This window comes from Nycticebus coucang, chromosome 15 (assembly GCF_027406575.1).
Source record: "Nycticebus coucang isolate mNycCou1 chromosome 15, mNycCou1.pri, whole genome shotgun sequence".
Classification (NCBI taxonomy): Eukaryota; Metazoa; Chordata; class Mammalia; order Primates; family Lorisidae; genus Nycticebus; species Nycticebus coucang.
In genome coordinates this window covers 23,589,054-23,615,470 of record NC_069794.1, presented here as the reverse complement: position 1 = coordinate 23,615,470, position 26,417 = coordinate 23,589,054, and the positions used below count along the sequence as shown (strand labels likewise).

General features: G+C 37.9%; 1 protein-coding gene across 1 annotated transcript in view; it reads left to right on the top strand.

Annotated features, from left to right (window-relative positions):
- The window catches only part of LOC128566419 (uncharacterized), a 73,038-nt gene that overhangs the window by 32,522 nt on the left and 14,099 nt on the right, over positions 1–26,417 (top strand). Inside the window, exon 2 of the mRNA XM_053563309.1 lies at positions 23,287–23,665. Within this exon, the coding sequence (XP_053419284.1) occupies positions 23,287–23,665 (379 nt within the window). The remainder of the gene's footprint in view (positions 1–23,286; positions 23,666–26,417) is intronic.

Genomic DNA, 26,417 nt, shown 5'->3' with positions numbered 1-26,417 from the left:
AAGTATTGTTAATATGTTGACAAAAAATTAAAGATTGGGGAAAGTTATAATTTTTACTATCTATTGCAATTGCTTTCCAAAGTTTCAGCTCAGATGCTAATTTTTATCGTGCAGGCCTGCCATATAAACTATCTATATTAAATGAAAGTTGACTACAATTTATTGATACAAATATTATTTATCATTATCGTCCTTGCCCACTTTTTGTTTTTCTCTCATATTATTTTATTGATTTTTGTTTGTGCGGATTTGCATGTTTTTTGTTAATTAAGGCATCTAATTATTTTCTGCTAAAAGAGTTAAACCCATATTTCCCTTTCAGATTTTACTTTGTTTTTGAGCTTGAGGATAATGTATGTGTCATACATACATTAAACATAAATTTTAATGTTTTAAATACTGACGTTGTTTAGCCTTTCCTTTTTGGCTTCTCCCTTATATTCACGAATTGGTAGCCTGTGAGAAGCTGATTAACCTCAGTCATTAGATTTTTATCCATAAACTAGAGATACCATTACTATTTATTTCACAAAATTATTGTGAGACTTAAATGTGTATATATGTACTAATAAACACAGACTGCCCCATCTGAAGAATTATGTATATCAGAGGTTTGTGGGTTTTGTCATTAGCAGGTACAAGTAAAACTATAAGAAGGTGACTTAGACAATAAAAAGAAATGCTTACTATTCCTAGAAACCTCACAGTCTATTGAGAGGTGAAGGTGTTTTAATAGTGATAAAGGTTAAAGCAGAAATAAACTTGGGAGAGTAAGAAACACCTGCCCTCATAAGCTAACCCGCATCGGTGGAACTAGGAAAGTGAATCCAGGAATGGTGACAGGCATATGGAAATTAACATGAAGGAAGATGTTTAAAATGGTGACAACAGCATGTACAAAGACAGAACATGAAAAAAAATGCCCAAATTAGGGAAGTACATGTGGCAAGGATGGCTGAAAAGGAGGAAAGTGTCAGAGTGGTTGGAGTGAATGTTCCAAATACATTTGCAAAGGAAAGAAAGCGACATAAAGGGCCAAGCACATCACTACGGGAGTAACTGAAATAGACTGAACACTGGATGGGCACATATTTGCAATTTAGAAAAATCACCCTGAAAGTGGAAAAGAGACTGGAGTAAGGGGAAACAAAGGTCATGGCTAACTTAGAATAGAAAGGGCAAGTGGAGGAATGATCTGCATGAGCCACAATGGAAAGGGAATGATGGCAGTGGGGCTGGCGGTCTGGAATGGGAAAGATTTTAGGAAATATAAAGGAAGTAAGACCTACAGATTTAGCACCAGGGGTGTCTTGACCAATGAACAGACTGCACATAAAGGTGAGTACCAAAGGCAAAACAGACAAACATAAAACAGATTATGGAATTTAATAGCATTCAATTTTGTTGTATTATGTGATCTTTGCTTTTTTTAATTTGACATTAATTTTAAAATGGGTTTAGCCATTCTTACTGGGGTTAGGTGATCTCTCAGAGTGGTTTTTATTTACAAATTTGCTTAACAAATGCAATAGTGTAACCTACTTCTTTGTACTCTCAATGAATCCCAAACAATAAAAATATATAAAAAAGAGAGAGAGAGACAGACAGAGAAAGAAAGAAAGAAAGAAAGAAAGAAAGAAAGAAAGAAAGAAAGAAAGAAAGAAAGAAAGAAAGAAAAGAAAAGAAAAGAAAAGAAAAGAAAAGAAAAGAAAAGAAAAGAGAAAAGAAAAGAAATTTAGTTATGCTTTGTCTGTTTCTGGTGGAGGCCATGTAGCACCTGCTAAACTATCTGTAAAAAAAAAAAAAAAGCTGGGTTTAGCAATAGCTCTTTTTATTTTTATTACAGACTTACTTTTTAGATAGTTACACATATTTTTCTATGTAAATAAACTTTAAGAATGCTTTATAAAAAGTGATGCATTATGTTACACATTGCTTTATCTCAAAAGGTTTAAGGTTCTGTAACAAAGAAATTTCACTGCTTAGGAGCAGAGTCTGGCACTCTGGGCATACCTGATTCATTTGCATCTCAACATCCTTTCATAAGGACCCCCAGGAGAAATTGCTATCTAATCTAAGCATGAAATGTAGTGTATTTTCTTCTTAGCAATAAGCTTTTTTTAATCTAATGGACATTGCAAATTTATAATGTTTTTTAAATTTATCAGTAAAATCTATTTTTATATCTTCAATAGGAGTGTGGGGTATTATGACACACTTTTCTCTTTTTGATTCCACTGTGTTCCTACATTTTCTTTTCTGAAATGGCACACTTACCTCTCCATTTTGTACATCCTTGTAAGATATTGTAAATCATCTTGGCATGCATAATAGATAAAAATCATCCTCCCAGCTTAGTGTTCTCTGTATTGGTAAATGTGTTTTCTATTCATTAAAAGTTGAAGAGCCCTCTGTGTCCCTTCCCAGAAATCTGTAAAATCACTCAATGTAGAAGCACTTGTCAATGATGCTTTGGACATGTACAAACTTTACATAAAAGCATCTGAAGTAGAGCTACTACCTCTATGATTCTAAAAGCTTCGTTTAGTCCCTGCCTTGAACTATGTCCTAGAAAATGATGACTTTTGACAAATGTGAAAGAATAGCCATGAGAGGGGCCCATTGCAGAGGTTCTCCACCTTCCTAATGCTACAACCCTTTAATACAGCTCCTCATGTTTGGTGACCCCCAACAAGTAGCAATGAAAATAATTTTAGGGGTGGGGGTGACCACAACATGAGGAACTGTATTAAAGGGTTGCAGTATCAGGAGGGTGGAGAACCACTGTATTAGAGAGACAGACATCCTTCCTCACTGTGTTATCAGACACTGACTGGGTTGACCTCTCTCGGTGAATGTGAACACCATGGTATAAAGTGTGGACTCGAGACACGTCTCACTGGTGCCCAGTGTTTGAGATTCCCCAGGTAAGTATTGCTAAATGCTCCTTACAAAACTCTACAGGGAATTTCAAATTCATTATGTTCTGGAAGAATGATCTAATTCAAAAACATTTCTGCTTTGATAACTTATCTACCTTTAGAAATCTCGTTTCTTATTTCTATTTTTTGGCTGCATAGGAAGTAAAAGAGAACATATTTGACAGCTTTTGAAAGATAATTGATGGTGATAGAGAAAATCATATAGCTTTGAACTAGAGCATAAAAATGACAAATCTATTACATGAGATCTTTCTCTCTTTCTCCAGCTTTAGGTATTTGGTCCTAAAATGGATGTAATTCACATAAAGGCAGCACTGGAACATTTCAGGCTTACATTTTGATACATCAGTTACTCGGGCTTAAAAGACCACTCCTGCAAAATCAGATGTACACTGTGCCTGATAACAGAGCCGGGGAGGCTGCCTTAAAAAACAACTGCAACTTTCTCTTCTGCTGTCATATATTGACTCTTCAGGGTAGAAGATCTTCCATCATATGATGCTCCTTCTGGGTAAAAGTTGCTTGGAGACAGAATAAGTTGAAAATAAATTATATTCTATTATTAGCAGTAGAGCTTGCTAAACTGATTCTCTTAATTAAGCATTTAGATCAATGAAATACATTATTTATATTTCTGACATAATACATTATTTATTTCAGACTGTAATTCCTCAGTGTTTTCTTATACATGGTAAAACTGATGTAATAATTAGTATAATGTTTACATAATTTTTCTGCTATAGGAACAAAAACAAATAAAATTAAAAAAAAAAAAAAAAACCTGAAACAGGCTTGGAGCCCATAGCACACTGGTTCCAGTGCCGGCCACATGTACCAAGGCTGGCAGGTTTGAACCTGGTCTGGGCCTGCAAAACAACAATGACAATTGCAACGACAACAAAAAAAATAGCTGGGTGTAGTGGTGGGTGCTTGTAGTTCCAGCTCTTTGGGAGGCTGAGGCAAGAGTATCGCTTAAGCCCAAGAGTTTGAGGTTGCTGTGAGCTGTGAGGCCACAGCACTCTACCCAAGGCAACATAGTGAGACTCTGTGCCAAAAAAAAAAACTAAAATGGATCCCAGTATTTTTATAAAAGTAGAGGATTATATGAAACTAAATGACCCTCATACTCACAAATAATATGTAGAAAGTAAGTTTCTAGGAGTTGGGGTTATTTTTATTACCCCAATGTCTAAGCAAAGTGATTGATTTTCCAGCCTTGACATCTCTGTGTTTGGTATAGAAACCCTGATATTTCTTTCTAACATCATGTTTGTAAAGATTAACTTGAAACAAAGCACTTTAGCGCTTTTTAGATGTGTGTAGGGAATCTAGAACATGAGTGAATGAACACCATTCTGCTCTTCTCTAATCTCACCTTGTCTTTCATCATACAGTAAATGCTGTGCTCTGTGGGTGCAGCCAAAGCATGGATAAAACTGGTGGAAACTATTTCATGAAGGGACTGGAAATGGGCTAGAGAAAAGAATATCCAGGTGTAGTCCCACCCATCACCCTCCTTCCCCTCCCTTTCCCCTTCCCCCTGTTCTTGGGTTATAACTGGGTTATAGCTTTCATGTGAAAGCCATAAATTAGTTTCATAGTAGGGCTGAGTACATTGGATACTTTTTCTTCCATTCTTGAGATACTTTACTAAGAAGAATATGTTCCAGCTCTATACATGTAAAAATGAAAGAGGTAAAGTCTCCATCTTTCTTTAAGGCTGCATGATATTCCATGGTGTACATGTAACACAATTTATTCATCCATTCGTGGATCAATGGGCACTTGGGCTTTTTCCATAACTTAGCAATTATGAATTGGACTGCAATAAACATTCTGGTACAAATATCTTTGTTATGATGTGATTTTTGGTCTTCTGGGTATATGCCCAGTAGAGGAATTATAGGATTGAATGGCAGGTCTATTTTCAGATCTCTAAGTGTTCTCCAAACATCTTTCCAAAAGGAATGTAGTAATTTGCATTCCCACCAGCAGTGTAGAAGTGTTCCCTTTCTCCACATCCACGCCAACATCTCTGGTCTTGGGTTTTTTGTGATATGGGCTAATTTTACTGGAGTTAGATGATATCTCAAAGTAGTTTTGATTTGCATTTCTCTGATGATTAAGGATGATGAGCATTTTTTCATATGTCTGTAGGCGGCGCACCTGTCTTCTTCAGAGAAATTTCTCTTCAAGTCCCTTGCCCAGCCTGTGATGGGATCCCTTGTTCTTTTCTTGCTAATGCATTTGAGTTCTCTATGGATTCTGGTTATTAAACCTTTGTCGGAGACATAACCTGCAAATATCTTCTCCCATTCTGAGGCCTGTTTTCTTGCTTTACTTACTGTGTTCTTGGCCGTGCAGAAACTTCTTAGTTTGATCAGGTCCCAGTAGTGTATTTTTGAAGCTGCTTCAATTGCCCGGGGGTCCTCCTCACACCTGCAGTGCATCTTACAAGGGCACATGTGAAACTTAGTAAATGTGGAATGTAAATGTCTTACCACAGTAACTAAGAAAATGCCAGGAAGGCTACGTTAACCAGTGTGATGAAAATGTGTCAAATGGTCTATAAAACCAGTGTATTGTGCCCCATGATCACATTAATGTACTCAGCTATGATTTAATAAAAGAAAAGAAAAGAATATCCAAAAAAGACGTTCACCTTTAACTCACTAGCTTACATTCAAGAAACATGTAGCTAGGCGTCACCCTAACAGACATGAACAAAAATAAAAACAAAAACAAATGGTGGTCGTGGGCTGAATCTTTCCTGCCTTCTTCCTTGGACATGTCAAGAATTTCGGAATTTCAGAGAGCAGCGTGGTTTTCTCTAGGGTCCTCCGTAGAGGGCTCCCTGTCTGCCTTGAACTTCAAGACTTCCGGGGAAGCCTTCACTGTTTGTACCTTCAGTATTCCCACAGCAGTAACATTCTTAGAAATAGAGTTTCTAGGAGCCCAGAAGAAAATTAACAGCCCGTCTAAGGAGGCAAAATAGCTGAAGAGACAATAATAAGTCAGAACAACGGAATCAGTCAATGAGAGAAAAGAATAACTGAAGAAAAACAAGAATAGACAGAGAACATGAGGTGATCTGTGAGTGGCTCCAAAACACATACCAAAATCAAAAACCAAAACCATAAAAAGAAAAGGCACACAAAACACAGCAGCAGGAACCACAGCATTCAAATAAAACTAAAAGCTGGGAGCAGAATCTCACCCCTGTAATCCCAGCACTCTGGGAGGCTGAGGCAGGTGGACTGGCTGAGCTCCCAGGTTAGAGATCCGTCTGAGCTACAGAGAGACCCCATCTTTAAAAATAGCCTTGAAGCGGGCGCCTGTCCTCCCAGCTACTCAGCAGACGGAGGCGAGAGAATTGCTGGAGCCCAAGAGTTTGACTTTGCTGTGAGCTATGACGCCAGAGTACTCTACCCAGGGCAACAAAGTGAGACTGTCTCAAAATGAACCAATCAATAAACAAAAAAACTCAAGTCATCCTGGAGCTAAAAAACAAAATTTTATTTAAAATTTCACATTGAGAATTGGAAAAAAAAAAGCGATCTCCATTGCAATCCAACTCTGAGATCTAGAATAAGTGTCAGCAAAGGTTTCCTGTAAAGGGTCAGATAAAATGCAGTTCGGCTTTGTTGCAAAAATAAATAAGCAGTTTGATTATTCAACTCAGCCATTTTAGCACACACACAAAAAAGCTGCCTTATCTGCATAGGGCTGTGTTTCAATAAATCTTTATGTACAAAAAAATAAAGGCTGGATTTGGTTCATGAATTTTACTTTACTCTTTATATATGATATGTCATATGTATCCTGTATATACATTTATAATATATACCATATCAACTGCAAGACATGTCTCAGGGTAGTAAATGGGAAGTCATGATGGTAAAGTGTCAGAGGACAGATCTAGGAGAATTAAAAAGGAAATTTCCAAAACAAATTATAGGCAATAACATACATGTAGGCATACTTATTTAGTATTTCATCACCAAAGGAAATGAATCTTAAAATTTTCATATAACACACACACAAAAAATTATTCATAAGAAAAAAATATTTTGAGATCACATGTCTCCCATTGAGTGCTGTACTGGAAACTTTCACATAATAAATACTAATAAGGGTGTCATGCTATAAGCTTTACCTGGCAACCTATCATGACCAGCTAAATTCAAAGAAAAGCCATCAAAGACACATAAAAACCTAAGTATTCCATTTAAGAAAAGAGACCCAGAAACACTCAAAACAAACAGTGAATGAAAAAGAACCTTATGATGGAAGAGATAAAGAGGGGTGAAGACCATGCTGAGTGCTGGGAGACATTCCTTCAAGAGTCTCTCTCCTGGCACCGCACTCTATTGACATTTTTCTCAGATTATCTTATCTAGAATGTAGCAACAAGCCTTGGAAGACAGAGATAGGGTCTGCCAACAGATTAGAGGGAGGCTTGTTTACTCTCTGTTAACATAATAACATAGTAAGGACATACGATATCCATCATAATAAAATAACATAGGCATACCTCTTGGGTCAAAGTGGAGGCAGATTTGCTTGGTTAAATATTTGGACTTCTTCTCAAACTGGAAGTTCCTCAGCTGTGGGCAAAGCATCCTCCTGAGCCACTCCCTGTCGTCCATGTAGGATGTGAGGTGCAAAGGAAACTGACCTGAGCGTGAAGCTTCTGCTGCCTGCTGTGATGAGAGTTGCAGAGTCCTTTGTCCCTGTCGAAGGATTCTTGTGGTTTCTGTCAGAATCCATGAACTTGTGGCAGGCTAACTTGTTGGCCTGCAAGAAGGGTTGACTCTCAAACCTTGTCATTGAAGTATTTATAGATATTTTTTTTACAAAGAAACTATGAAAGCCAATAAAAAAGTAAAAGGAATGGTTATATATTCATAAACATTGTATCCAGGGAAAGGCTGAGGAAGGGAAGGGGAACATTTATGGAAAATTAAATAAATACAAAAGATTAATTAAAATTCACCCACATAAAAAGGATTATACAAACCTTAATGTGTAACAATATTGTTACTTTGTATCCTGTAGGTTGCATTGATCCTGGCTCTGCAAAATGTATTATTTATACTAGACAGTCACATGGCATATGACAGGCTTGAATTCCAAGAAGGCTGGAGGATTGATGTCAGAGCAAGAACAGGCTCACCACTCATAGGAGTCAGTCACTTCATTACACACATAAGAGAATTAAAACGCAACAGACTGTACAGAATGTGAGACAATCCGCAATCTATTAATAAGCAACGCAAAATAATTTTACCTAAGATTTCTAAGAACGTTTAGAAGCCAGTCGCAGGGTCGTTAGGCCAATTCAGTCTGTACATGACAGGCCAGGTGACTCGAGATTATTTTGGTCCTGCATCAGTGGGTAGGAGATCACAATAAAAATCACAACAAGAGAAAACAGCACGGAGGGGCATGCCCGCAGAAGACCTCTCAATCTTTGCTAGTTTTGAGATAACGCTGTCGTCGGTGTATCTGCTCATAGACCCTGAGGGCTCCCTTTGGGTTCATATTCTATGATTTGACTTATTTTTCCTACTGTAGTATGTATGATTTAGTTTTTCTTCTCTAGGAGTTTGCTACAAACAAAAGTAATAATAACCTTTATTTCATAGGGTATGTTTTTCAAGTTTTCAATTGTGAAATTATTTTCCAAGTCACATGATTAAAGGAATAGCATGCATGTCAGCAAGAATAGATTCCAGTTTTTGATGATTTTTATACAATTTGATGCCTTAGAGGCACTGGCTCCTTCTCAACATGATGTAGTCACTTCTTAAATTCAACTAAAGCACAAAGAAGAGAGTAACATGGGATTTTTCTCCGCAAGGAGGGCATGTGGGTGTCCTATGCGTTCACCATACTAACTTGCACATCTCTTCATTTTGATTTATTGTTTTTATCAGACATGGAAGACTTATTCTACAGGATATCTGGTTAGTTATTCAATAGAAATTAGTCTGGTCTGCTCCTGCTATTCCAATCCCCACATACAAAAAAGAAATAGAATCATGAAATCAGTTTTGCTGGAATTTTGGTAGCAAGGGAAGCCCTGTTGATCAACATTGCAAGTGTGCTGGGGAAGGTGGTTTAGATTAAATTAATAACCTTAGAACAAAAGAGGACTAGGGGGAAATACAAACAGGGAAGTGTTGTTTATGCTTTTAGAGATATTTCCTTGCTATTTCTTTTCTTTAAAATCTTTAATCTTTCTTCTCATCTTTCTAAGTGTGCTTCATCTCAGGTATTCATAATGCAAATGCTAAGCTTTTTTTTCCATGAATATGTTTTTTGTATTTTAAGAATTTCAGCCTCTTGAAGACTTAGTATTAAACTTTTACAGGTGTTTAGGGAAAGATCTTTTCATTACTTCTTTTGTTAGTCTGATTCATGTAATAAGCAATTTGACTAAAAGAGAATAACTTGAAAAACATAAACATGTCTTTCTTACTAACTAGCAAAGAGGCACACATTGTGCATGATGACTCTTAACAAACCTACTTGAATTTTAATTGCAACCCTACTACTTGTGAGTGCTTTACATTTGGGCAAGTTTTAAAATATCTCTCCTATACAATTTTCTCATCATAACATAAGGATGTGCTGTTGGAAAGACAAGATAACACATGTAGGAATCTTGAAAAAGCCCTTCTGCAAGGTAAGTGTTCAATAAATGCTGTCATTATTATTATGACTTTGTAAATGTGTCTTTTTCTTAGAATACTTGTGGCAAGCGGCACAACATGAGGACTGCTGTTACTGTCACTTAGTTTTGGTACTTCCTTTCAAATATATGTAACTAATTTACAATTCCTGTAGATCATTATATAAGTTGGCTAGACCATGCTTTTACACACCTGGAGTAAAGCCAGAGATATTAACACCAATTTTCAGATGGAAAGATGAGAGCCAAGTGATAAGAAGTACAGTTGCAATGTATTGAGTTGAATACATTGTTCCTGAATCAGCAGTCCAGAAAAGGCTTCTCAAAAACACACACTTTCTGTGCTTCAAGGCTATCACTGTTAGTTCAAGATAGAGGCCACTGCAAATTTACACTGCTGTTATATCATTGCAAGAAAAGCTATTCCCTAGGAATTTTGTCTTTGCTAATTATTGTATGGGTGGTTGACAGCAATATTGCAAAATAGGTGCATCATATTAAACTTTAAGTATTTTATGAAGTGAATTGTGCCCTCCAAATTTATGTGTTAATCCCTCAATGCTTAGTACCTTTAAATGCCACTGTGTTTAGAAATGAAGCCTTTAAAGAGGTAATTAAGATGAAATGAGGTCATGAAAGTAGAGTTCTTTCCAATATGAATGTTTCTTTCTAAGAAGAAAAACAGATACCAGAGAAGTGCACATAAAGAGAGAATACCATATGAGGACACAGTGAGAAGGCAGCCGGCCATCTGAAAGGCAGGGAGAGGGGTCTCAGGAGAAGTCACACCTGCCAATAGCTTGGTCTTGGAGTCCCAGTTTCCAAAACTTTGAGAAAATTTCCATTGTTTAAGCCACCAGGGCTGTGTTATTTTGTTATAAAGTCTTAGAAGACTAATACAGGTGTTGAAAAATGTGGATGGGAAATTCCATGATCTTCCAAGGTTGGGAAGTATTGCCACTGTCCAATAGTTCTTGTGCTATTGTTAGTTATACATAGAGTCTCTTTACAAATATTAAGGGTTATTTACATTCTATGCAATGTTACTCTAATACATAATACAGGAAGAACCCTGTGGACTTTAATAACACCTTCTCATCTTCACTATCCAGGAAAACATATGGCTAAACACATGTATCCTCATCTTCCAATGCTCAACTTGATATCTAGGGGCTGTAGACAAATGAGAACGAAGGACTACTTCTTCTGTCTCCAAGCTTCTCTATAAAAGTCATAAAACTTGGGGCTGCATTCATGGACAAATATTTTTCTCTAGCCAGCTCAAGACAATATTAGGTAATTCCATGAAAAGTCATGGATTTCGCCTGCTCTGTTCAGGTTTGAAGACCCAAGGAAACCATGGTAGCACTTACTACTTCTCTTGTTTACAAATTCCTCCAGAACTTGTAGGCTTACCCCAAAGTTTCCATGTATAAGTAGCTATTTTTCCACCCATCTTGAGGCCCAATGCCATCAAGGTTTTTAGTATTCAATGTGTTTACTCTGCTGATATTAAGTCTGAAGAATGGAAGCCTATTCAGCTCAACGTGGATGAGTCTCCTTCCCTTTGTTCTTGCTCATTTGCCAGCCTTCTATTAACTGTTGTCTGAACCAGAATCCTGGAACTTCTGAGTAGCAGTTGTGCAGGAATGAGGAAAATCATAGCTAAGTGTGTTGGACTTAATATTCAGCAGAGCACTGGTTACTCTAATAGTCAATCATTCTTTTCATGACTCACATACAAACATCTGCGTCTGCTCAGAATCCACTGAGTCATTATGTAGGATGCACCCCACATACCATATGCTGCAACTATCGTCACTTAAGTAAGAAGAACCTTGATGGACATTGATCCTATTGCCTTTGTGTGGTTGCCAAATCCCATCCTACCCCTTTAAAGCTCCATCTGCATCATTTGCTGATGGGAAATGTAAGAAATGTAAGTAATTTGTAAGTGAATTCTAGACCTTAGCCACAAAAGTTTCTTGTCTTTCCTGGGTAAAAAGAAGACCAACGTTCCAGGAAGGCTACAATTCTCAGAACAGCAGGAGGACAAGCTATTATTTTAATCTCTGTTTTAAACATGAGGAGACTGAGGTATACAGAAAGTAAGTTCCAAGTTGCAAGCCAGTTGTTGAAGCCAATATTCAAACACAAACATCATGTTTCCAAAACCTGAATCCTTAGGCAACAAATCTAGTTTTTATTGCTCTTTTTTTTTATATTAACCTTACATTTTTCTCTAATCTCAAGCTATATTTAAAAAGCTGGTTGTACGATTTTACCAAAGTTAAAATTTCATAGGTTAAAAAAAAGCTCCAGGGGAATTATTTGGGGTAGGCAAGAAATACAAAGCAAAAAGTAGATAAAGAACCTGTCCTAACACAGAGAAAGGCTGACTTAGTTTTCAACGTAGGAAATCATGTTGGAAAGCCCAACTTTTTGGTACACAGAGATCCATTTGCCATCAGACATGTTTAACACTCAAGTAAGAAACTAATTAAATATCTCACTCAAAAAGTGGTAAGTAACTTTTAGAATGCACCTAAACAAAATGGTCATTTAATTGGTGATCATTCTCCTTAACTATCTTCCAATGGTTTCTTTAAGCTTAAGTGCTTAATAAAAGGCACCAAATAAGGGGGTGCATGGTCAGTTAAGCTACAGACTATTAGAGATACCTAATCCTGGCATCTACCTCTTAATATTACACTCTCACAGCCCATCAGATTTTACCTTTGGCTTCCTGGATTTACGAACAGATCATTTTTTCTGCACAGCTTCTATTTTCAGTTCAGGCTCCATGCTTATTGAATCAGGAAGAGCTTTGTAAGATATTTATGTCTACTTAATCTGACATCTGACTCTTCTAGGAGTTCTTATTTGCTTCAAAACCTAACTGTTCTCTCTGAATCTATTCTTGGACCTTGCTCTCTACCCTCAAGACAGCCACCAGAAAGATTCAAAAAAATCAGAAATATATTTAAATAAATTAGATCATGGTATTCGTCACTTAAACATCTTCAGTGGCTTTTTTCACCTTCAAAGTAAAATTCCAACTCTTTATCAGGGCTTATGTGATAGCTCTGTTGTATCTGTTCCCTGAGAACTTCACAGAATCTGGTGAGAGAGAGAGAGGGCACCTCATTAAGGCCTGGCGAGATGGAAGGCTGGGCTTCTCCTTCTGCCTTGGTAGGGGATAGAGGGTGGGTGGTACAGCTATATTCTGTAGTATTTGGTTAAAGTAGAGCAGATACTGTCTAAAAGATTTCTATTTTGCTAGAATTTCTGTCTTGCTAGGCTTTCTTTCTCCTGGTCCTTTAACCAGAGAAGCAAAAGAGAATTTATTACCCTCTTATTACTGGGTCCCAAGATCCTAAGCCAGTTGGCCTCTCTCTCTCTCTTTCTCTCTTTCTCTCTCTTTTCTTCGGTTGAGACAAAGTCCCACCATATGCCCTGAGCAGAGTGCAGTGGTGTCATAGCTCACTGCAACCTCAGACTCGGGCTGTGGGCATCCCGCTCCCTCAGCCAAGGAAGCCACTGGGTTACAGGTGCTCACCGCAGCGCTTGGCTGGTTTTTTTCTAATTTCTTTTTTTTTTTTTTTTTTAAGAGTTGAGATTTCACTCTCACTCAGGCAAGGCACAAAATACTGAATTGAAGCAATTCTCCATCCTCAGCCTCCCACAGCGTTGGGATTACAGGCGTGAGCCACCATGCCCGGCAGCCTCCTCTTAAAGTATTCTAGTGTTTGCTTTATGTGTAATATCTAGGGTTTTTATCATTACTTAGGAGGAAAAAGAAAGTGTTTATTCTCTTTTTCCAAGGAAATGTAAATCTGCATTGATTTCTTTTTAATTTTCATCTTGCATTTATTTATTTATTTTTTCTTTTTCTTTTTTTTATTGTTAAATCATAGCTGTGCACATTAGTGCAATCGCCTGTACCCATTCTAAGATGCACCATAGATGTGGCCCCACCCATTACCCTCCCTCCACCAAAACCTCCCCCCTCCCTTCCCCTTCCTTGGCCCTTTCCCCGTAGTCTTGTGCTATAGTTGGGTTATAGTCTTCATGTGAAAGCTATAATTTAGCTTCATAGTAGGGCTGAGTACATTGGATACTTTTTCTTCCATTCCTGAGATACTTGCTAAGAAGAGTATGTTCCAGCTCCATCCATGTAAACATGAAAGAGGTAAAGTCTCCATCTTTCTTTAAGGCTGCGTAATATCCCATGGTATACATGTACCACAATTTGCTAGTCCATTCGTGGGTCAATGGGCACTTGGGCTTCTTGCATTTTTTTAAGAGATACCACAAATTTGCAATTAGTTTCAGATCTCACAGAAACTATGTCATCTCTGGTAACTGGCACATAATAAAGAATCAATAAATATTTAGGATTGGATATTTTTTGCATCCATATTTAGGTTTCTATAAGTAGGATCTCATGAAATCACAGTTACTAGACATCCAATTCTCAAAAGAATACTTCCCTTGAAACATCAAAAAATTATAAAGATAAAAAAATAAGTCGAAATACCTCTCAAGACATGATTATAACTACGTATCTGCAGTTTCTTATATTTGGACACATGCCTGTGGGCTTTGGGGAAAAAAATGACTTGCAAAAACAAAGAGAAAACCTCTAGCTAAGTAGCACTGATTGAAATAGCTACTCAGGGTCTCTGAGATGCACTTGTATTCAGCACAGGTTTTTACTTCCATCTAAATCCCAAACGTAAGTTTCACTGTTTATCTATTTTAGTAGTCTTCAAACCAAAGTGCACTATAAAATCACTCAGGAACTTATTTCCAAGCAAAAAGTTTCCAAAGAAATAAAAAACTTTATATTCCAGGCGGCACCTGTGGCTCAGTCGGTAGGGCGCCGGCCCCATATACCGAGGGTGGCGGGTTCAAACCCGGCCCCGGCCAAACTGCAACCAAAAAATAGCTGGGTGTTGTGGCGGGCGCCTGTAGTCCCAGCTGCTCCGGAGGCTGAGGCAAGAGAATCGCTTAAGCCCAGGAGTTGGAGGTTGCTGTGAGCTGTGTGAGGCCATGGCACTCTACCTAGGGCCATAAAGTGAGACTCTGTCTCTACAAAAAAAAAACTTTATATTAATTATAAAATTCATATATTTAAATTATATATTATTTGGACTTGCAGGCATTAATTTATGACTAGCTCTGCCAAACTACAATTGAAATAGCTGAAGAAACTTAACAACAAGGAAGAAATCTTCATCAGTAGGTGGGTACCATGATCCAAATGGTACAAATTTTAAGAAATATTTTCTTGAGGAAAGACACCATGACTGCCATTCATCTCTTTCTAAAAAAGCAGGATGTTGGTATAATATGTGAACAGAGAAGAAGTTGGCAGATGCAACTATGAACCTCTAATTTAGAGGAAAAGCAATTGTAGAAATAATAGCTAAAAAGAATTTAAAGGAGCAGTTACAATGAAATCCCATTTTCCACACTCAAGGGTTTCTGCATCCTATAAAAGCAAGATGGGACTTAGTGTGGTCTGCAAGAATATTTACACCACAGATATGCCTGTAAGCACAAGGTATTTCCCTACCAAGGGGAATGGTGCAATGGAGAAGACGCTAAATATGCTCACATGGTGCGTGGGGAGTAGAGTTTAAAACAAATAAATCTCTGGACAGCTTATGCTGATACAGAGATTTTAGCAAACACACAAAAAGAAACTCTCCAGATGTTGGGGTATAGACTTGGCTGCATAAATTTACACCAGTGAATTCACCTGCTAAAGTCCAGATAAGAGCAGATACTCAGTAGTACGACACCACGTACAATGTGGGGATTTTAGGATGATCTCTTTCCCATGGTTTTATATAAATATTAGACGTGAATAGTTCTTCTCTCCTTTAAGAATAAAGAAAAATGTGGGGAAAAATCCCTCTAAATGGAGCCCGTGGGTCAATCTTACCAAGTAACATTAATGGAATATAGTACAAAGGGAGAGTATTTTATTCATTAATTCAACAAATATTTATTGAGCGCGTATGGCGGGCCAAGAAACTCTTCTAAGATTTCGGCACATGTCAATGAATCCTACCCATATGGAGATTATATCTTGGAGTGGGGAAAGAGAAAACAGTAAATAAGCAATAGGTATAATCAATAAATCAATGTCTGTATTAAGTTTTGGGACATGATCAGATTCAGAATATGTTTGGAAACCCAACAGCTTTCACAGTGAATTGTACATAGTGTATGGGGGTAAAACAGAAATCAAAGATGTCTCAAAGATTGTTGGTCTGAGTTAATAGAGAGCTGGAGTTGCCAGTGAATGAGCCAGAGAAAGATTTCTTTGGAATAGATTCAAAGGGGGAAAATAAAGAGCTCAGTTTTAGACATGCATAGATTCAGTTCTCCCCAGAACAGACAAGTAGTTTGCAAACTTTCTGCAATGTTTTCTACCTCTCAATTGGCTGAGATAAGTTTGATTTTAGGCAAGTTTAGACAATGTACTAAATATAATACTGATTTGCTATCACTGTTTGGGGAAATAATAAAAGTGGTTCAAAGCACTCTGTAAGTGGCTTTAAAAAAAATCTATACAGGGGCAGTGCCTGTGGTTCAACAGAGTAGGGCGCCAGCCCCATATGACGGAGGTTGGGGGTTCAAACCCAGCCCTGGCTAAAAACTGCAAAAAACTGCAAAAAAAAAAAAAAAACTATACAAAAATTATACCATAAGGGTATGTGGCTAGTATGCTAGTAGCTTTATTTAAAAAAGAAATTATAAAAGAAAGATTTCTGGCTATACAGTTATTCAGTGGTTTAAGAGAAATTTTTTCTTATCATAAGCTGTTTTCCTGTGATACTTGATACAAGAGGTTCTTTTATTTACTATCTATCTATCTATTTATTTAATTTCAGATTAATATAAGAGTACATATGATTAAATTGCACTGTTTGTGTTTGTCTTTTAAACTTAGAGAGTTTGCGAAACCTTAACTTTAACAGAAGAATGAAACTGAAAGTTTAAGATCTGTATTTTGATGAGGATAATCAAGATATCTATGTGCCTGACACTGCAAAGATGCTAAAAGAAATATAAGAATTTAAAACATATTCCCTTTCTTGGAACATTTTTCTATTTTTTTCATGCAATCAAGATGAACAAGCTGAAATAATTGTAGAATAAAAATATGACAGGGTAACTCCTGGTTAGGGTCCCACTACTAAGGAGACTGGAAGTTACCACTCTCATTCTCACAGCAAGAAAGAAAGCTGAAGACACTAAAAACCAACAAATGTGGTTATATGCCTTAAAAGTTTGTCACAGGGCCATCCATTGCCTCAAGAATTGGAGACAAAACAGACACAACAGTTTACTGCAGTGTAGGCAGGACAGTGGACACCCATTGCTGGAGCCAGTGCTGGTAAGCGCATATATAAGGTAATTGACAAATTGATGGAGGCCATGAACCGGTTTGAGACTGAAAAACTCTGAAGGCCAAGTCTTAGAATGGATCTGTATGCCCTTATGAGATTAACTTCCAGGAGTACCACCAGTTTCTCAAGGTGAAGGGAGGAGAAAATATCCTTTGAAGTTCTAGAAAGGGTAGAAAAAAATTAACCATTTTAAAATATGCCTATGGCTTTTTATTTGCCCTAATAAAGAATGAATCCCCCCACCAAAAAAAAAAAAAAAAAACAAAAAACAACTGTTTGCCAGAGCTTACAGCTTACCCATCTTAGTCTTTGCCAGAGCCAAACTCTTGTTGGAAAGAGAAATACCAATTCTGGCCTCCTCTAGCCTCTGATGTAGAAAAAGGTTTTCATAATAATGAAGGAGTCATTTTTTCAAGAAGATAAATATTCTTTAAAGTGTATATTTTTAAGAATAAACTGTCAAAATACATGAGGCCAAAACTGATAGAACTGCAATGAGAAACAAAGGTTTTCCAGGCACAACATTTCCCCCGCCATTTTTTTTTTTTTGAGACAGAGTCTCACTCTGTTGCCCTGGGTAGAGTCCTGAGTGCCATGGTGACAGAATATCTCACAGCATGCTAAAATTCTTGGGCTTGAGCAATCTTCTTGCCTTAGCCTCCTGAGTAGCTTGGAGTACAGGTGCCCACCACCATCTCCAGCTAATTTTTCCATTTTAGTAGAGACAGACTCTTGCTCTTGCTGAGGCTTGTCTTGAACTTTTTAGCTCAAGCAATCCACCCACCTTGGCCTCCCACGTGTTAAGATTACAGGCATACATTACACCTGGCACACAACATCATTAAGAATACAGTTAAAACACAGAGTACCACCAATCTATTGAATCTAATTAGTATTCATTGAATGCTTCATACAAAAATAACAGAATACATATTCTTCTCAAGCTCACATAGAAGATTCACAAAGATAGGCTACATTCTGTGCCATAAAACACACCTTTACTAATGTAAAACAAAAGAAATCACACAATTATACTCTCAGACCACGATATAATTAAACTAGAAATTAATAACAAATATGGCTGGAAATATACAAAAAATATTTATAGCATTAACAATATGAGTTAGGAAAAAATGTTTCAAGAGAAATTTAGAGATATTTTAAAGTAAATTAAAATGGAAAAACAACCTTCAAAATTTGTGTGTTGATGATAAAGCATGGTTTTGAAGAAAATTTATTGCACTGAATGCATGTGTCAGAAAAGAAGAATGGTCTAAAGTTGATGAGAATTTACCTTGGGAAACTGGAAAAAGAGAAAACAAAATCCAAAGTAATCAGAAGAAAATAATGAATATTACAGCATAATTCAATAAAATTGAAAACACAAGAATCAGTACAATCAAAAAATGCTTCTTTGAGATTAAGTTGACAAACCTGTACCCATCCTAAGCAAGAAACAGAAAGAAAATATATAGAATTTGTAATAGCAGAAATGAAAGAGGAGTTATCGCTATTAATTCCAAGAGCATTGTAAGGATATAAAGGAATATAATGAACAAGTCTTCGTCCACTGTTATTTTGTTAATTAAATAAAAAGTACTGATTACCGAAAGACATGATTCAACTCACACAAAAATAAATAATCGGAACGTCTGTATATTTGTTTAATAAGCTGAATCAGTAACGAATAAATTTCCAATGTAAAAAACAAAGGCCCAGATAGTTTCACTGGAGAATTTTTCACTAAACTTTTAAGGAAGAAAAAACACAATTTTATACAGTCTTTTCCAGAAAAGAAAGTAAGTTTCCTAATTCAGTCTATGAGGCCAACATTATGCATCAAAACCAGACAAAAACATTACACAAAGAGAAAACTATAGAGTAATACGTCTCATGAATATATGTGCAAAAATGTCAACAAATAATCAGCAAATCCATTCGAAAATGTATAAAAAGAATTATACACCATGGCCAAGTATGATTTATCCAAAATATAAAAGCTTGTTTAACATTTAAAAATCAATATCAGCAGATCAAAAATGAAAAATCATATTATAATTTCAACAGATGCAAGAAGCAGCTTTGGGCAAAATCCAAACCCATTTATGACAAAAGCTCTTAGAAAAGCAGGATTAGTTGGAAACATCCTCAGCTTCCTAAAGAGCCACTACAAGAAATCTGATAGCCAGCATCTTCTTTAAAGTGGAAAAACCGGGAGTTTTTTTCTAAAATAAAGAAAAATTGAAAGGATGCCCCCGTTCACCATTCATATGAAGAATTACACTTGAAGTCCTCCTAATGAAAGACCAAAAGAAAAGGAAATAAAACATACATAAATAGGGAAGAAAGAAATGAAATTACCTTTGTTGCAGATGATATAATAATTTATGTAGAAAAGGTCAAAGTAGCATCAAAAAGAGAAAAAAAACTTCTAGAACTAATAAGTAATTATGGTAAGATCAATGAATATAAGGTTAATATAAAAATTGATAGAGTTTTATATATCAGCCTTGAGCAATCATAATTTGAAAATTAAAAAAAACATACATATACATATATTATTTACATTAGTACCAAACATACACACACCAAAATATTTAGTTGTTAATCTAGCAAAATATATACAAAATTTATATGAGGAATAAATGAAAATTCAAATAAATGGATAAACATTTCATGTTCATGATTAGGAAGACTCAATATTGTCAGTTCTTTCTAACCTATCTATAGATTCAATGTAATCCCAAGGAAAATCCTTCTAGTCATTTTATGAAAATGAACAATATGATTCTAAAGTTCATATGAAAAGGCAAAAGGCCCAGAACAGCTAACAAAATGTTGAAGAAGAACAAATTTGCTGGACTGCCTGCATTCAAAACTTACTGTAAAGCTGCAGTAACAGGTACAGTGTGGTGCTGGCAAAGAATAGACAAATAGACCAATAGAACAGAATACAAAGTCCAGAAAAAGACCAATGTAAATATTGCCTGCTGATGTCTGATCAAGGAGCAAGGAAAGTCTTTGGAGAAAGGACAGTATTTTCAACAAATAGTGCTGAAAGCAGTGTACGTCTGCAGGCATAACAATGCATATTTTACACTTTTTGTACACACACATCAAAACACTCAAAGTGATTCACAGACAATAAATCATAAATGCATAACACAAAACTGTAACTCTCCTACAAGATAACATGGAAGAAATTTCAGGTGGCATTGGGCTTAGATACACCACTAAACCTACCCTCCATGAAAGCAACGTAAAAATATGTAATCTGACTTCATTGAAATGGGAAACCTTCTGTTCTGCAAGACAGCGAATGAAAGGGCAAGCTAGGTGCTGGCTGGAAGAAAATGTTTGAAAACGCACATCCAGTGAAGAATTTGTATGCAAAATGTATAAAGAACTCTTAAAAGTTATCAATGACAGTACAAACAACCCAATAAAAATGGACAGAAAATCAAAGCAAATACCTCATCAATTATGATATATGGCTATCAGATAAACTTATGAAGAGATACTCAACGTATTTCCTCAGAGAAAAGTAAATTACCAAATAAATAAATAAATAAATAAATAAACGCCACTATGCACCTGTTTTGGTTTTTGGCTAAAAACTAAAACAACGAGAACACAAAATCCTGGTGAGAATGTGCAGTTACAGGAGCTCTTCATTCATTGCTGATTAAAATGCATAATGGTACAGGTCACTGTGGAAGACAGTCTTGAAGTTGCTCAGAAAACTAATCATAATCTTATCACATGATCCAGCAATCATGCTTCTTGGCATTTACCCAAAGGAGCTGAAAACTTATTTCCATACAAAAACCTGCACACCAACGTTTATAGCAGCTATATTCATACTTGCCAAAACTTGGAAACAACCAAAATACCCTGCAGTAGGTGAAGAGATAAACTATGGGGAACATTATTCAGCAATAAAATAGTGAGTCAGAAAGCCATGAAAAGCCTTGAGGGAAACTTACATGCACACTGCTAAGTGAAAAAAGCCTATCTGCCAAGGCTACGTGCTGCATTATTCCAATGAAATAACATTCTAGAAAAGGCAAGATTATGGAGACAGTAAGATGTTCAGTAGGAAGAGATGAATAGGTTTGGCAGGGGAGATTTTCAGGGCAGTGGAACTTACACTGTAGGACCCTGTAAAGTGGACGTGACATTATTTATATCTTTTTTCTTTTTGAGACAGAGTCACGCTTTGTCACCCTGAGTAGAGTTACGTGGCGTCACAGCTCACAGGAAACTCCAACTCTTGGATTCGAGTGATTCTCTTGCCTTAGCCTCTTGAGTAGCTGGGACTACAGGCACCTGCCACAACACCAGGCTATTTTTTTTGTTGCAGTTGTTTAGCTGGCCCGGGCAGGGTTCTAACCCACCACCCTCAGTGTATGTACCTTGCCGTAACCACTGTGCTATGGGTGCCGAGCCAGGCATTATCCATATTTCAAAATCCATGTATCTATGAAACACTAAATGCGAATCATAATGTAAAGTATGGATCTCAGTTAATAATATATCAATATTTGTTCATCACTTCTAACAAGTGTACCACATTAATATAGGATTTTAATCAAGGGAGAGGTGTGAGAGGTGATGTGGGATCTCTGCCCCTGCTGCTCACTTTTTCTGTAAAACCAAAACTTCTTTTTAAAATCTATTCACTAAAACATGCCATATGGTTTAATAGTAAAGTCCTTGATGGGCGTCATTGGAGTTTACAGAGAGCCTCTTATTAGGGTAACCTGAAAAAAATATCTGTTCAGTGATGAAGGTGGGATTTGGGTTAAGCCTTCAGTTTGCTAAGAATGGGAATAGGCAGAGAAGAGGAATTATGATATTCCAGGTAAGGAAAACAAATACAAATTGATGAAAAATTCTGTGAAATGTTATATAAGGTATCAAAATAGTCACTGAGGTCACTTGACTTTCAAAAGACCCAGTGCTCCTGTTAGTCAAGATTAGTTTCCAGAAAGAGGATGAGCTTTTTCCCTCCCAAGTAATGAGAATGGATGTGTGTGCTCCTTGGTTTGTGGAGCTGGGGCTGACTACAGCCAATCCTATCGGATGACTGAAACTGGTCGCCAGTTGCTTCTTCACTCTATAAACAGCAGTCAACTGAACAAAATAAATTTCTTTTTTATTTATTTATTTATTTATTAAATCATAGCTGTGTACATTAGTATGATCATGGGGCACCATACACTTGGTTCATAGATCGTTTGACACATTTTCATCACATTAGTTAACATAGCTTTTGTAGCATTTTCTTAGTTATTTTGCTAAGACCTTTACATTCCAAAATAAATTTCTTAAAGGAAGTAATAGTAGGTTTTACTCCCTCCAAAAGGAATGGGTACTACCTTTATCTACTGGTTGGCAAACTTTTCCAAGTAGTAGAAGCAGCTACTGCTGTCCCCTCCCCTCCACCCACAGGTTAGCCACTATCCCTAGGGTCACTTTTTTTTTTTTTTAATACGTCGTCTCTAAAATACCACATGTGGAGCTTTTGCCAATAAGCTAAAGAGTGTGCTCCCACTTACACGTCTTACTAATTCATAACCATATCAACTCAAGCATCCTTCTTATTAAGAAAATACACGAATGCACGTGCCATAAGTTCAAAATGTATGCAAAATTCTGAAACTTGAAAAAGTAGGCAATTGGATCGTTGATTTCTTAGACCTCTTATCCTTTCAGAGATCTCCTGATCCAACATGAGCTGTCTCCCTGGAGTCCTCAGCTTCCACTTTCCCTACAACTACGAGGTTTCCTATTAACACCCCTTTCTCTACCCTGCCGCGTCTTCTTTTCTGCCTTCCAGTCGCCTCTTCCGTCCCCACAGCAATTTGCCTCTACCCAGCTGATCCCCAGAATCATTACAAGACTGCCCGGTCCTTCATAGCCAGAGCCATGGTGGCTCAGACACTCCTGATGGTGACCTCTATTCAGTGTTCTCCTGTAGTCTTTATATAAAAAGAATAAAAAGACTCTATGTCTTTATTACCATGACGTCATTTAAGCACTTATGTTCTAGATCTGGTCGCTAAATGCTGCCTAGTTTGCATCATCTTCACCAAAACAGACAAATACGCAGCAACTCTGTCAAGTGGGTATTACTGGTACTTCCACACTTCGGGTGGAGACACTTTGGCACAGAGCGGTTAAGTCTTTTAAACCGCCTTGAAAGTGACTCTGTCAGAGTCGGTGGTTTGTACTCCGGCGACCAGAGCTGGCCCTTCCCTCATCCCGGCGCCTGGGCAGGACGCGCAGCAGCGCAGCCTCAGGGGGCCGGGCACAGCGCAATTCTGCCCGCCCGCGCATACTATGGCTGGTCTCGGAAGCCCTGGATAGAGGGGCCGCACCTGCGCGGAGACGCCCTGACCGCTCACGCCCTGTTGGGGAAGACTGGAAGCCCCCAGCGCGCGCTGAGTCCCTGTCTCCGCCGGAGGTCTGCGCCTGGCCCGAGCCCCTCCCAGCCGTGACCCGGCCTCCACCGCAGGAGGGACGCTCCATCCGCCCGACCCGCAGCGGCCACAGTGAACTTTCCGGGTATCCCGGCTCTGAACAGTGGCTCCCAGGTAGGTGTCGCTGACCCCACTCCAGGGTCATGGTGTCGTATGAACTTGGACTGCGGCCTTCCCCTCCCCGCATCCGCGCGCTCCGCGCCTCTGCAGCGTCAGCCGAGCCGGTCCCCTCCGTGTGGGTGAGTCGCATTCCCCCGCCCGTGCGCTGTCGCCGGCAAACCCTACCTTGGTTTGTCCTCAAAGCCCAGTTTTCCTAAGTTACTCAAACTTGAACTTCTCTGCCAGGAGGTCTTCAGCATGTGCTCCGCGTCATTACGGGTGACAAGTATGATGACAGAAGGAGATCGCGAGTGGTGTCGCGCTCCTGTCTCAGCCACCTACCCTGGCTTCCCCGTGGCAGGAATCCGAGTGGAGTGTTTCTGTCGCCCACTTCGTTTTCCAGACAGGTGGGGTTCAGAAGGCCTCTACCCCAGACTTTCTGAGAGATGAGAAGTTTATGTTACGTTAAGTTTTGATGTCAGGAATGTGGCATAAAAGATATTTATTAGTGACATTTTCTGTAGAAAAACAGTAATCAAACGGATATTATTTTTGCCTTTTATTAAAGTTACTGACATTAGGAGAGAAGTTGTAATTCTGCCACCAGCTTAGGGATCTAAAAATAGTTAAACAAGGGAATGCAACGAACCAGATGATTAGTTCTAAATTCTGACTTCTAGCTTATCTGTACCCCATTAATAGACTAGATGATGGAGCTATCCAGATACAAATTGGCTCGTTTTCTCTTTTAGATGAGTTGTGATTTTTCCCTTTTGTAGATCTGTGTGAGGCACAATCTAGAAATCTGGTTCCTCATCTTTCATTTGTAAAATCCCAACCAGTGAAACTGATTTTTTCCTGAAGGTGAACTGAGTTAGGTCAAACGGTGTATCACAAACTCCCCAGGCTTGCCTCTTAGTTACAAATCAATGTTGATTTAATTTTTCAAAATGTTCATGATAAATTTTGATAGAGAATCACTTTTCATTTTCTAAGAAGATCTGAATTTGATCTTAATTTACTTCCATTTGAAAATTCAGTTAAGCATATGATGGCAAAATGTGCAATTTTGACCAGTTTGTACTACAGAGTAAAGGGAAATACTTCAGCATTTAAAACGTTTTCAAATGCTATTTGGAAGCAGTCTTCATAAATCTCTAGGTTTGTCTTCTGAATGAAAGAAATAGCCAGACTGTACCTGAACACGAGCATGGCCCCTGTCATCTCTAACAGCTCCAATACTTATTAGCTGTGCGCAGTTATAAACATACACTTAGATGTGGTAAAGATGCATTTAGAAATCAATTTGATGATTCTGAGGGAAGACTTGTGTTGACTGGTGGATTTGAACCTGAGGAGAAGACCACTCTTTCTGCCGGTCTCAGAAGCCCTGGATAGAGGGGCCGCACCTGCCCGGAGACCCCTGGGATGCAGAGAGTTGGGGGGGATTCCATTGTGTGTGTGGGGGATTCCATTGTGTGTGGGGGGGATTCTCACTTGTTAGGTTTGCTTTGGTTGGATTCTCTACCTATTGGCATTTGTTAATCACTCTTCCTCCATTTAATTACCTTGTCACAGTTCTGGTGAATAAAGCGATAGGGCCTGAGTTTTCTGGCTCCTTACTGTGTTTCCCAGGATTTCCATTTAAAAAGTACCACAAACAAGTGCTTGAAATTGTAGAAATATTGCCTCACAGTGCTGGCAGCTAGAAGTTCAAATGCGAGGTGTCAGCAGGTCTGTTCTCCCTCTACAGACTCTGTTGAGGAATCCTATCTTGCTTCTCATTGTCACCAGTAATACCTGGTGTCATGTTCTAGCTTTTCATTGTCATCTGTAATGCCTGGTGTTCCTTTAATTATATATTTATCACTCTGATCTCTGTTTCCATTGTCACACAACTGTCTTTTCCTTGTGTGCGTCATCTTAGGATGACACTAGTCTGAAAGGAAAATATTAATGACACTTGCTAAAGATGGTAAGGCTGTGTTGAAGGAGGCCAGGGCAATACTCTAGGGACCACTGCAATGGGACCCTGCATTGGGGAAGAGCAATTGGATTCAACTTTGACATCAGCAAGGTGAAGTGGAGCTAAGTAAACAAGGAGCAAGGCAAGGGTCAGTCATTAGATAGAAAATTATTAAACAGAAATAAATGTCAAGGGTAAGAGCTTTCTGGCTACCCTGACTTGATAGGACTATTACTGAAGGCAGGCCAGTTTTGTTGAGATACTTAGGGAAGTCAGATACCAAGGGTATGGAAATTTGTACTAAATTGACTCACCCTATTGATTACATAAAGCAGATTCTACAAGGACAGGGAGGGAAGACCAAGGTTGGACTTAATCAATTAGAAGACTCGGAGAAACCTGATCACAGTTTTTATCAAAGAAATTTTCAGTCATATTGGACTTGAAACTCATCTTCACCTGATTACATTTGCAAACACCATGTTTCCGAATAAGGTCATATTCGTAATTATTTGGATTTAGGACTTAAATGTATTTTGGCAAACATAATTCAACTCATTACTGTAGCATTCCCCTTCCATATGTGCTGGCATGTGGCTTTGTCCTTTGTTTCTCTATTTACTTGTAACTTGTCCATACCCCTGAAAGAGCCTGTAGAGACCTCATATAAAGTACATTTAAAAAAAAAAAATAAGGTATATATGCCAACTTCAACCAGAAATTCAAATACATTGAATGTAATGTAGACAAATGCCACAGTGAGGGCATACAGGGGAATGTTGCCTGGTTAGTCTTTTATAT